The sequence below is a fragment of the Pelophylax lessonae genome, assembly GCF_965119305.1.
Source record: "Pelophylax lessonae genome assembly, chromosome: 5".
NCBI lineage: Eukaryota > Metazoa > Chordata > Amphibia > Anura > Ranidae > Pelophylax > Pelophylax lessonae.
Genome location: NC_138772.1, coordinates 471073541 through 471086316, shown reverse-complemented (window position 1 = coordinate 471086316; position 12776 = coordinate 471073541). Strand labels below are relative to the sequence as shown.

The following is a 12776-nucleotide window of genomic DNA, read 5'->3' as shown; positions in this document are numbered from 1 at the left end:
CAATATAGATACTTATCTAATAGGTGACAAACAAGCAGCTCTAAATAAAACCAATAATAGTGTCCTTATTAGAAGCAGCAATTTCTGAGTGTCCACAGAAGTCAGTCCTAGGTACGCCTGTACTGAGTATTAGTGTACAGGAAGTAACATGCAGGGCAGTAGATCCAAAGAAACCCAGGAGCAGTTCCCAAAAGAGTAGTGCTGGGAGTGGAGATCAAGGGACCACGGGAAAAAAAAAAAAAAGTACACCGTCCCTTTAAATTGCAGTTGCGGTCCGCAAGCTGTCTTCAGCAAGTGAAACTTCTGGAGGAAGTGCCCAAACATCACTAGAGGCCAAACACCCTTAACTACAATAACATGGTGCCATGGAAAATGGCCACCACCCACACAGCGCGGCCTGCCCACTCTTATGATGGGGCCCGAAAAGGGCGCCAAACACTCAGCAAGGCAAGGAAAATGTCTGCTGCCCTTAAACTGATGCAGCCTGATATACACATGGCAGCCGAAAACGGCACCAGCGTTCAGGAGCCCAGGGAATGAGGCCACCATGGGAATCCACTCCAGGGGACCCCCCAGGACAAGGTTACATCTTCACACCCCAGCCCAACGCTGCTATAGAGACCCCAGCGGGAGCAGGGTGGGCAGGACCTGTCCCGACAGGCCTGGGGGATCTTTCAGAGGGACACAGCTCTGCTATACCCAGGAGTAGGCCCACATCACCCCCACAGATATCTGTCCCAGGGACACAGGGGGCGTTGCATCACTCACTATATCAAGGACCGAAACAGGGTGCTGCCAGCCAGAAAAGGGTACGCTGCAACCTTAGGGCGTTCCAGGCTGATGCCTCCCGGTGAAGCATCTGCTCGCAGGCTCGCCCCCATCTGTTGGGGCTCTGTCGTGGCGAGGCCTGGGCGGACCACAACCTGCTCACGCTCGTTGGCCAGACTGGGAGACCATAAGGATCTAGATTATCCAGTGCGAAACCCCAGCCCGGCTGTCGCTTGTAGTTCACCAGGAGGATCCCCCTGACACTAGCTAGCGATAGTGAGCAAAGAGAAATAAACAAACATTTTCAAAAGAAAATATAAACTGAGACCGAAGTCCCAGCAGGGAAACCTAGGTCCTACTCCTTCACTAGGCAGCAAGAAACGGATTAGTGAGCACAGTGTGTCTGGGGTAATGCCATGAGGGACAGCTCCTATAGGCGTGTGAGGTGAAAAGTTTCACTGCCTAGTCTACTCCTGTAGATGGCGCATTATCCATTGGTGAATAAACTATGGAGAGCTGCATCTGTCAGAGGACATAGAAGAAATATTAATTTACGCTCCTCCCATGGAGTGAGTGGAATGAAGCCTGCCCCAAACACTGCTTCTAGTTTTCACAGCTCCATCTCTCCTCTAGATGAGTGCCTCCTAGTAGTACAGAAGGAAGCACCGTCCTGAGCTGTACACATGTGCATTGTGCTCCCTGCTGCGCACATAAGCCCAGCAGCTGCAACAGGAGAGAGAGCATAGGTAATCTGCAGTGAAGAGAGCTAGTGCTGGGTGTGCGGTTAAGAACAATGAATTAAGAGCGGCGACGACTGTCAGAGGACTCAGAAAATAATTTTACGGTAAGATTTTACAAAAATTCTATTTTCTCCTGCACCACTAAGGGGTGCTCGTCCTAACAGCTGGTCCATCCTAGAGAAGAGGACAGGACGGAACTGTGAAAATAGTTTTTTATAAATGGATATTTTTTTAAATGATGGAATAGAGTTTACGGACTGCATAGAAATATCGTTGATTTATCCTTGAATGGTGTGAGTAGATTACAAATTGTTTTTACTTGTTGCTATTAAATCCTCTACATTGATGACTTACAAACTGGCAAATTATGGGGGGGGGGGTCTCAAGCAAGACTCCATGAGGATTGGGAGAGCTTTTCGGCCATAGAACGGTCCAAAAAAACTTAAGCTCATTAATATGTGTGGCACTCTGTATTGTTCGGATTGGCCAAAGTTGCAAAACATTAAAGTCGCATCAAGTCTCAATGCATAGACGCACTAGAAGTTGCATGCATTTGGGGTCATAGCAGTGTGAGCTGAGGTTCTAAGGTTATTTCACAGTCTCTAAATTATATTTTTCTAACAGTTGCAGCCACAGGATTCATAAAAACAGTGACCAATTGCAAGCAAGTCTGTGATCAGATGCCAAGGTCTATCGCACCATTTTTATTTCTACTATTAAATAACCAAACATTTGTATTAAGTAAAGGCTGTTGCTTATGTGACGACTACATCACCCCACTATCACAAAAAAGATGCACAACATTTCAGAAGGACAAAGATGTTTATTACCAACTTCCTCAGGGTTTACCTGATATTTTAAAAGAGAAATCTAGGCAAGACAAGCTACATAATATCATCATCAGGTATTGTCCAATTTCTTTGTTGTAAACATAAGCTCCAGAAACCACCGTGCGGATGTAACTCCATGACCTCCAGTCTGTAGAACGAACGATTACCGTCACTCAGGGTGGGTGTGTCTTCATTTTGCTGAGATCGCAAGCAAGTTATAGATTTATAATAAGGCTGAAATCTGATGTGGACTATTAGCTTTTCTAGCAAAAAGCATATTCAGAGCAGAATGCTGACACAGAAAAGAAAATGTATCTATGGATTATTTTCTGCAGAGCTTTGCGTTTGGCCTGGAGTTCACTTTTATTTATGTGCTCAACAGATTTCAAAGACAGTTCTTCATAAGTAGATAAATTATAAGGGAGAGGCAGCTGAAATATTGCTCAACTACACAGTGGTGCTCAGAATCTGCCAATTCACCAATCACAAGGGGGGAAAAGAACCAATCTCTGAACAGTGAAATGATCACTTCAGGGATAAAATTGTGTTCCAGCCACCCCCCATTTTAGCTCCACCATTAATAATTGCAAAATGGATGTTGATACAAACCACAGAAGAAAAAAAAAGCAATGTGTACCCAGTATGAGTGAAGGAAGCCACTGTCCTTACTTTATCAACTCACTAGATTGATCACAGAAGTCTCATCAGTGTTGACAGGTTGTTGTTCTTAGTGAATTGATTGGCTGGTTTGTGCCAATATCTTCTGCTTTTAAAATGGCTGCCTATATATGTGGTTAGGGAACAATTGCTCCTATTTAAAGACCACATAGTAAATCATAATTGACTCTGGCAGTAGATGTTTGGCACAGAAAACTATTCTGCAGGTGTAGTACTTAGTGGTTCTATGGAGTTATAATGCTCCCCCAGTCCATAAGCATGTCGCATATATCTGAAAAATAAAGAAAAAGACAAAACGTTTATGATCATCACATGCATTATATTTATGAATATATATATTCTCTTAGGGCTGTCTGATTCCGCTTTATCGAATTGTATTGTACCTGTACTGTCTGTCCTCACTGTTTTAAACTGTTGGTGCCATATAAATGAAAAATAATAAAAACATAATAATAAATTCCAGTTTTGCATACATGTATGAGAGCTGTAAGATCCAATATCACAAATCCCCTAAAACACACACATTGGGGTTTATTTACTAAAGCTGGAGAATGCACAATCTGTTGCAGCTCTGCTTAGAAACCAGTTTTTTTTTTTTTTTGTCACAGCTTAAAGTGATAGTCTCCTTTATAACCTCCTTCCACCCGCGCTATAGCCGAAAGACGGCTACAGCGCGGGCTCTAATTTCCAGGAGGCCGCCTTCTTACGGCCTCCCAGTAACAGGCTCCCCGCACGCTCCCACGAGCACACATCGGGGAAAATCTGTGTCGGCCGTGTCCCTTGGACACAGCCAATCACAGATCGTGGTGAATGGCCAATCACAGCGGCCATTTACCACGTGATCGGCCCATGCAATGAGAGATGATCTCAAATGTAAACATATGAGATCATCTCTCATCGCCAGCTCTCCTCCCTCACACAGAGACTGCAGTGTGAGGAAGAGGAGAGCCGATCAGCGGTAAGGGGACACAGAGGAATGTAATCAGGACACCGATCACCAGTGCCCTGATTACACAAGAGGAGAAAAAAAATGCCATAACTGCCCACAGTGCCCGCCATCAGTGCCCATAGTGCTGCCAGTCAGTGTCCTTTAGTGCCTGCTCATCTAGGCACAGATGGGCACTGACTAGCAGCACTATTGGCACTGAGTGTGGGCACTGATGGTGCTACCCATCAGTGCCGCCCATCAGTGCCACCCGTCAGTGTCCATCAGTGCCACCCATCAGTGTCGCCTCAGTGCTCATCAGTGCCGCATATTAGTACCTCCTCATCAGTGCCCATCAGTGCAGCCTATCAGTGCCGCCTCATCAGCGCACATCAGTGAAGGAAAAAAATTAATTTTCAAAATGTACTCACAGGAAATAAAATTTTCTGTCTTTTTTCTTTTTTTTTGTAAGAAATAAACTCAGAGGTTATTAAATACCACCAAAAGAAAGCTCTATTTGTGTGAAAAAAATGATAAAAATGTCATATGGGTATAGTGTAGCATGACCGCGCAATTGTCATTCAAAGCGTGACAGCGCTAAAAGCTGAAAATTGGCCTGGGCAGGAAGGGGGTAAAAAAAAAAATGTTATACTTCCCACATCTGTGCAGTTGGTTTTGCACAGAGTGGCCCAGATCCTCCTCTTCTCGGGTCTCTCTTTTGTGATCCTGGCCCCTCCCTCCTGCTGAGTGCAATGAGGGCACCCGAGCCGAGTCACAGCTCCCTGTGTCCATTCAGACACAGAGCTGTGTCCTTGCCCCGCTCCTCTCTCTTCCCATTGACTGAATAACAGCAGCGAGAGCCAAGCGCACCGCACTGATGTCTTAACTAAGAGGGGAGCCACGGGCAGCTGAGAAACTCCTGCAACATCGCTGGATAAAGATGGGCTCAGGTAAGTATTAGGGCAGGGCTGCTGCACACAGAAGTTTTTTTTTTTTATCTTAATGCATAGACTGCATTAATATAAATAAAACCTTCCTGCCTTTACAATCCCTTTAATTGAACATGCTGAAGTTAGAAGCCGATTGCCTAACATGCACAACTGCACCAGATTTTGATTGCCTACCATGCACAACTGCACCAGATTTTGCACTCTCCAGTTTTAGTAAATCAACCCCAATGTGCTGGAAGGTTTCTGAAAGTATACTGACACCAAACATTCATAATTTTAAAAAGGATTATTTTAGAAAAAGGAAGAAAAAAAAAAAACAGTTTACAGCAACAAACACATTTTTTATACAACCATTGCATTACAGACACAAACCAGGATATTCAAATTCAAGCAATTTAAATCCAAATCTTAAAAAGAAAGAAACAAAATAATATTTATATTCATGTCTTTTATATCTCCAGCAAAGGTAGTGCCGTGGTGGGGATTCAAACTGGTGACCCTAGTCCGGTCAGGCGTGTCAGCCATATTATAAATACACATATACATAGATAGATATAGATCTATCTCTATCTATATATCTATCCTAAGTGATTAAGGCTGGGCACATATGCGGCTGTGGTTTGCAATCTGGAGCGTTTCTGTCTACCAGTTCAGGTACAAATTTTTACCTGAATTCGCACCCGAGCCAGACCCAAAAATGTACAGGACCCTTTGAGACCACACCGCAGCTGTCCCGCACATGTGTGAACCGGCTATATTGAAAGCCAGTCACTTTCACATGTTATGGGAATAGAATGTTGTTAAAAACGCATCCAATTCACATATATGTGAACCCAGCATAACACTTCCACCCGATAGCACTAAGGTCATCGGTTTGAATCTCCACCACGGCACTACATGCCTGCAGTGTGCCTGCTCTCCCTGTGCCTGCATGGGTTTCCTCCCACCTAAGACATGTTGGTAGGCTCCTGTATAAATTGGTCCTAGTATGTATGTATGAATGCAAGTTAAATTGTATTGAGGGCAGGGACTGATGATACAATATTTAATTGTATCCCTTGAGGGCAGGGACTGATGTGAATGTACTAATATATATATGTAAAGCCCTTCGTAAATCAATAGCACAATATATGCATACACGTAATAAATAAATAAAACAGGCTAGCTCATGACAAAACCAAAAAAACAAAACAGGAAGATGTAATATGCAAATATAACCACAAGGTGGCAGCAGAGTAATGTTCGTTAGCAAAGCATTTACACATAATGTATCCGAGTCTGTTATGCGGTTTTTCTGTGAATGAGTCATCGCTGCAGCTGACTTTTAAAGAAAAATATAGGTTTTTGGGTAAATTTTATTACATTTTTTTTTTCTTAATGAATGAGTTTTAAAGTGGTTTTATACATTTTCTTTACAGAAAACCGCTTGCTTCACAAATGAACATTTTATATAGGTGTTGGCATAAAGTAATGTCACAGAAGTAGTTTTTTTGTGACTCTCACTCCAACCAATTTTTTTTATGGAGGCGAATCCCATGCTCTTCTACCACTGGAGTATTAGATATTTCCTTCAGCTTCTGACACTAAACAGAGCATAGATGTAGGGAGTTAAAGACCATCTTCAGGGAAAGTAAAAATGTTCCCTTGTAGGGGGGCTGCTCCTGTACTTCAAGAGTTACATGCTTGTTTAAATCTAGGCTGGGGGGGGTGGCAGTTTACATACCTGATTCTCTGTTCCTCTGCCAGCTGATGCTCTCCTCTACTTCCCTACGTCCTGGCAGTGGACTGTCCTTTGGCATCCTCATGTTCAATGCAAGACAATGGGCTCTGCATTGGCCTTGATGATGTCATAGGACATGTGACTGCTGGAGCGTAGGGGAGAATTCCTACCAGTCCCAAAGCCAGGAAAGTAGAACTGCTTTTTACATGCAGTGCGAGGCAGCTTTACTACAAGGGAGAATGTTTTCTTTCCCTGGGTTCAGCTTTAAAGGAGAAGTTCACTTTTCTGAATATGTTGCACCGATATTTAGGGTGTAACATGTTCAGCATCCGACCCCTCTTCCCCCTGATCCATCCCCCCTCGAGGCTGGGAGCTGCGGATCTTCTCCCCTTACTTGCTGCCACAATTCAATGACAGTGTTGGGCTCCACCCACAAGGCTGCGTCTGAGATCCGTGTCAATCAATGAACTACAAGTACCATCATCCTTTGTGGCTGTCAGCTTGTAGTTTTCAAAGAACTACCAGGGCGCTAATGAGCGCTCTAGGTAGTTCATTGATCTTCCTGTCATTAAGTAACTGCCTGCTCCAATCGGAGGTATGGGCAGACCGCTAGTCTGCAGGAGTGTGGAATTACACACACAATCTGCTGATCATGAGTGCAATGTTTTACAGGTCCTAACAAAAAATAAATAAAAGCATACATTTTTACCTGCAAAAAAATGTGCATTTATTTTTTTTTCGTAAAAGGTTAACAATATCCTTGAAGGAAAGGTATGTAAAGCACATGCTGGGGAGCGTTTGGGGAATTCAAGCACACCTGTTTCTTTGACCTGAATGGAGAAAAACAGGTTTGCAGTAATGCTAGCTGTACATCTGTCATGCGGACTCTGTTTTCAATACATTCAAAGTCACTTGCCAACAACAAGTACGTATCAATAAGTCAGAACACTATCTCTATATTGTTGTAGGTCAGGAAGTACAATAATAAAATATGCCCTGATGCACCTCCATCCCTCAATAACATAGAAAGTTACAAAGATTTGCCCTTGGGACTTTGAATGAGGTGCGACACGCCCAATGATACAATGTAAAAAGCAAGTTTATTGGAACATACAATGTTAGCAAGTAAACACAGACAGGTACCGTATTATGAAACAGATTTGCGATATTATACATAGTATATTCATGTTCATAGTCAAATTCAGTATTCCATAGAGCAGTTCATGGTAGGTATGAAAATGCATCCTGGTAACCCGACGTGTTTCATGAACAACCGTTCACTTACTCAGGGGTTGATGTGATACATGGTTTCTAGGAAATAGACAGTTTGAAGCATGTAATAAACATGGTAGATAACGTTATGCTGATGCAAGACACTAAGGGGCCACCAAGGGGCCCATACTTACAAATCTGTTAAAAGAAAAATCGCATGCTCATGATCCATTGGCTGCCGCTGGGAATGTCTGTCCCAGGAGCCGTGGGCCTGGGATCCACGAGGGCCCAGCAGGACAAACCAAGCCAAACACAGACCAACATGGTTTGGCAACCACGGTGATGGCTAGAGGAGACATTTCTATGTATCAGACTCATATCTAGAGTGTATATGAATAGTAATATCAGCGAAAAGTACAAGGAGTATAAAAGTATGCAGTAAGTAGGGGTATCAACTGGTAACATTAAAAGTGAGCCTGAGTTAAAAGTATGTATCTGAAGCTCAGATTAAATGCTAAAAGTGAGCAATAAAGCAAAAGAGTATCAGTGTAAAGTTGAATGAAATGACAAAACAAAAAAGCAAACCAAATAGCCCCAGGGCCCAGAGGCCACAAGAAGGAAAGGATAGTGAATTGAAGTGACCTACCTAAGTGGGAATATGTAGCAACAATGTACTATATTGTGCAATCAAAGTGAAATAAAACACGGCTACCTAAGTGCATTGGATTCGACGTATGTTGTAAGGGTAATGGAGAGTTGGAGAGAGAGTGAGGATGAAAATTAAATCCTAGTGCATGTGATAAGGAAGAAAGAAGGAGGATACACAGCCACCAAATCACCAGTCTGAAAGACAAAAATGTGGATGAATGTGACCTACCATATTGAAGCAATACTCTGACAACAAAAGGTTGTATGCATCATCACCGAACATTGTGGAGCCACTGAAGGCAAGTGCAGGGCTGGGCTCTCTTATCTGTACCTGGAACGAGCCCCCTTGGACCCCACCCAACGTTAGATACGAGTCTGATACATAGATATGTCTCCTCTAGCCATAACCGTGGATGCCGCATCATGTTGGTCTGTGCTTGTGTTTGGCCCTGTTTGTCCTGCCGGGCCCTCGTGGATCCTAGGCCCACAGCTCCCGGTACAGACATTCCCAGCGACAGCCATTGGATCACGAGCATGCGATTTCTTTTAAACAGATTTGCAAGTATGGGCCAAACTGTCTATTTCCTAGAAACAACGTATCGCATCAACCCCTGAGGAAATGAACGGTTGTTCACAAAACGCGTCGGCTTACAAGGATGCATTTTCATACCTACCATGGATTGCTCTATGGAATACCGATCTTGACTATGATATACTATGTATAACATCACAAATTTGTTTCATAATATGGTACCCATCTAGGTTTATTTGCTGACATTGTATGTTCCAATAAACTTGCTTTTTAGATTGTATCATTGGGCGTGTCGCACCTCATTCAAAGTCCCAAGGGCAAATCTTTGCAACTTTCTATGTTATTGAGGGATGGAGGTGCGTCACGGGGTGCATCAGGGCATATTTTATTATTGTACTTACTGACCTAGTACAATATGGAGATAGTGTTGCTACTTCTTGATACATACTTGTTGTTGGCAAGTGACTTAGAATGTATTGAAAACATAGAAAGTATTGAAAACATAGAAAGTATTGAAAACATAGAAAGAATTGAAAACATAAAAAGTATTGAAAACATAAAAAGTATTGAAAACATAAAAAGTATTGAAAACAGAGTCCGCATGACAGCAAACCCGTTTTTCTCCATTCAGCTCAAAGCAACAGGTGTGCTTGAATTCCCCCCACCGCTCCCCAGCATGTACTTTTACATACCTTTCCTTCAAAGGATACTTTCGCCTTTCTGAAGATCGCTTCTGCATGACAGCCAGGCAACTCTTATTTTCAGTAGAAAATCATCAGTAGCAATTTTCATATTGCTCGGGACATCTTTTCCTTACTTATGTATCCTACTCAGTCCTAAAAATTGAGTGTCACATAACTGAAGAAGCTTCAAGTTGTATGTATTTGGCACAGTACAGTATTTATAAGCAGAACTATGGTGTCATTGTTTTATTGGTCATTGAAAGGGACTGCCTTCATGGGACTGTGCCCCACCAAACTCAGACTATGCAAGAGCCAGTTCTCCTGTCTGGATTTCCCATTAAAGACAATAGAGATGAGGTATTATTCAAACAATGCAGATAGTAGGAGCAAAATGGCAGGCTGCTAGATTTGCAAAGAGGGTCTGCGGAGTTAAAGTGGCATTAATGATTCGTTTTGTTTTTTTTAACTGCTTCCCACCAGGCCAATGTATATAAACGGGCAGGTGGGAGCTTACATACGTCCATCAGAACGTGATGCCGCGCAGCGGCACAATCCTGTGATGGCTGTGATCACAGGACACAGCCAAGATGGGATCAGGATATGGGCGCTGTGATTGGCCCTCCTGATCACGTGATGGCTGTGTCCAATCACAGCCTTCACAGTGTAAACAAAGAAACGGGTCTCGGACAGTTCTCCCTGCTGAGCTCAGTGACAGCTCAGTAGGGGGGGGGGGGGCTGGAGCCTCTGTGACAGCTCTGTGTGTAAGGGATGATTTTACACACAGAGCTGTCACAGATCCCCACATAGTACACCAAGCACCATTGTCCCTTTCCCATGAACATCTGTCAGTATCCCCATAGACATCTGTACTAGTGCATAAAAACAGATCACAGTGCCCCATGAACATCTGTACCAGTGCACGAAAACAGATCACAGTGCCCCATGAACATCTGTGCCAGTGCACAAAACATGTCAGTGCCCCCATGAACATCTGTACCAGTGCACAAAACATGTTAGTGCCCCCATGAACATCTGTACCAGTGCACAAAACATGTTAGTGCCCCCATGAACATCTGTACCAGTGCACAAAACATGTTAGTGCCCCCATGAACATCTGTACCAGTGCACAAAACATCTGCAATAGTGTTCCATTGTAACCTCAACATCCGTCAGTGTCCACCGGTGGACGATCAACATCTGTCACAGTATACAAGTGTACAAAATCATATGTTAGTGTACCAGTGTTACACCAATAAGTGAATAAAACATTTAAAAGCACCCCTGTACTCACTCTCAAAGGCACATGTTGGTTCCGTACGCATATGCAAACAGCGATCGCACCACACATGTGAGTTATCGCCACAAACGTCAGAGCGAGTGGAATAATTTTAGCACCAGACTTTGTGTAACTCTAAACTGGTAACCAATAAAGGCTTATAAAACCTCACCTTTGGAGATTTTTTAAATATCAAAGTTTGGCGCCATTTCACAAGCGTGTGCAAATTTAAAGAGTGATAGGTTTGGTAACTATTTATCCGACACAACACCTTATTTTACCAAGAATGTGGGTATTTTAATGTCTCCGTGTGCATTGAAAGTCATTAAAATGTTGTGTGCGTTAGTGTGTAAAATTGCCTTTGGAAAACTGCTGCGTAAATACAGTGTGACATAAAAATTACTAAAACCCACAATTTTAGGTGGTTCTAACTCATTTTATAACAAAAATACAGATTTTTACTTGTAAACAAAGTGTCGGAATAAGGTCTGGTCTTAAAGTGGATAATGCCTGAAGGTGCTCCTTGGACGTTGCACTTCTCTATGCGGCTAGGCTGTGAAAGTCTCACACATGTGGTATCGCCATACTCCGGAGGAGTAGCAGAATGCGTTTTGGGGTGTAGTTGTAAGTATGCCTATGCCATGTGTGAGAAATAACTTGTTAATACAACATTTTTGTTAAAAAAGAAAATAAATGGGATTTTTGTGTTACCGTAAAATCCATTTCTCTGATGTCCATCGACGGACACAGTTTCTGATCTTCTTAACCATTGGGTTAAACTGCCCCCTACAGTAGGGGGCACTAGGCAGAAGAAAAAAAAAAAAAAAAAAACTTGTCTACGCCTATGGACAGTCCCGGGGGGTATACTCCCACTCTCAGCTATAGGCACTCAGATTTGTTACAAGCAGTGTCAGAAGAAATCCAACTCCACAGGGGGGTGGGTGCTGTGTCCCATCAACGAACATCAGATAAATGGATTTTACAGTAAGACAAAAATCCCATTTTCTCTATTGTTCATTGACGGACACAGCTCCTGATCTTCTTAACCATTGGGACCAGATCTGAATCCTATGACCGCAATAGATTAGGAGTATCCACGCAGATGCTATTTTTTGGCCAGATACTATGTCGTTATGCGCGTTTTACGTTCTAGCCTTCTCTCCCCTGGGTACGGCTTCCCCGCTGACGTTCCCCGGCACGCCCAGGCCCCCGCCTTGCATGCTGGGGCCTGTAGTTTTGGAAGCCCTCGTGTGCGGGGAAAAGGGGGGGGGGGAGAGCTGATGCCGCGCTGACGTCTTTCTCTCTCCTCGCGCCTGGTTGGTCCATCCCCACACGGCGGCTCCACCCTTTCGTGTCGGCGGTCTCAGGACGTCGGACGCCGCCGCAAGTGCGCATGTGCGGCGGGACCAGGGAAGCTGCTTTTCAAAGGGATCTCTCCTCTTTTTTTCATCTACATTTTTACCTAAGTATCAAGTATTTTTATATATTTTATTACAGTCCTATTCAAAATTATTCAACCCCGCACTGAAATTGATTGTTTTTGGCCAGTTTGACATTGATTTTGATCATTCAGTCATCCTGCTTACAATTAAATCAAAGAGGCACATGTAGGTCAGACAAATATAACATAACATTTATAATGAAATAACCACAAATGTCTTTTCTGTGCTCACATCATTATCAGTTTTATTCAACCCCCAAGTGACATTCAATCTTAGTACTTCGTACAACATCCTTTTACAGTTATAACAGCTTTTAAACGTGAAGTATAGCTTGACACAAGTGTCTTGAAGCGATCTACGGGTATCTTCGCC

At 43.2% G+C, this 12776-nt stretch overlaps 1 protein-coding gene across 1 annotated transcript in view; it reads right to left on the bottom strand.

Annotated features, from left to right (window-relative positions):
- Nucleotides 1-3075: 3075 nt before the first annotated feature.
- The window catches only part of OTUD6B (OTU deubiquitinase 6B), a 54749-nt gene continuing 45048 nt past the window's right edge, over nt 3076-12776 (bottom strand). Inside the window, exon 7 of the mRNA XM_082257451.1 lies at nt 3076-3287. Within this exon, the coding sequence (XP_082113577.1) occupies nt 3212-3287 (76 nt within the window). The 3' untranslated portion in view covers nt 3076-3211. The remainder of the gene's footprint in view (nt 3288-12776) is intronic.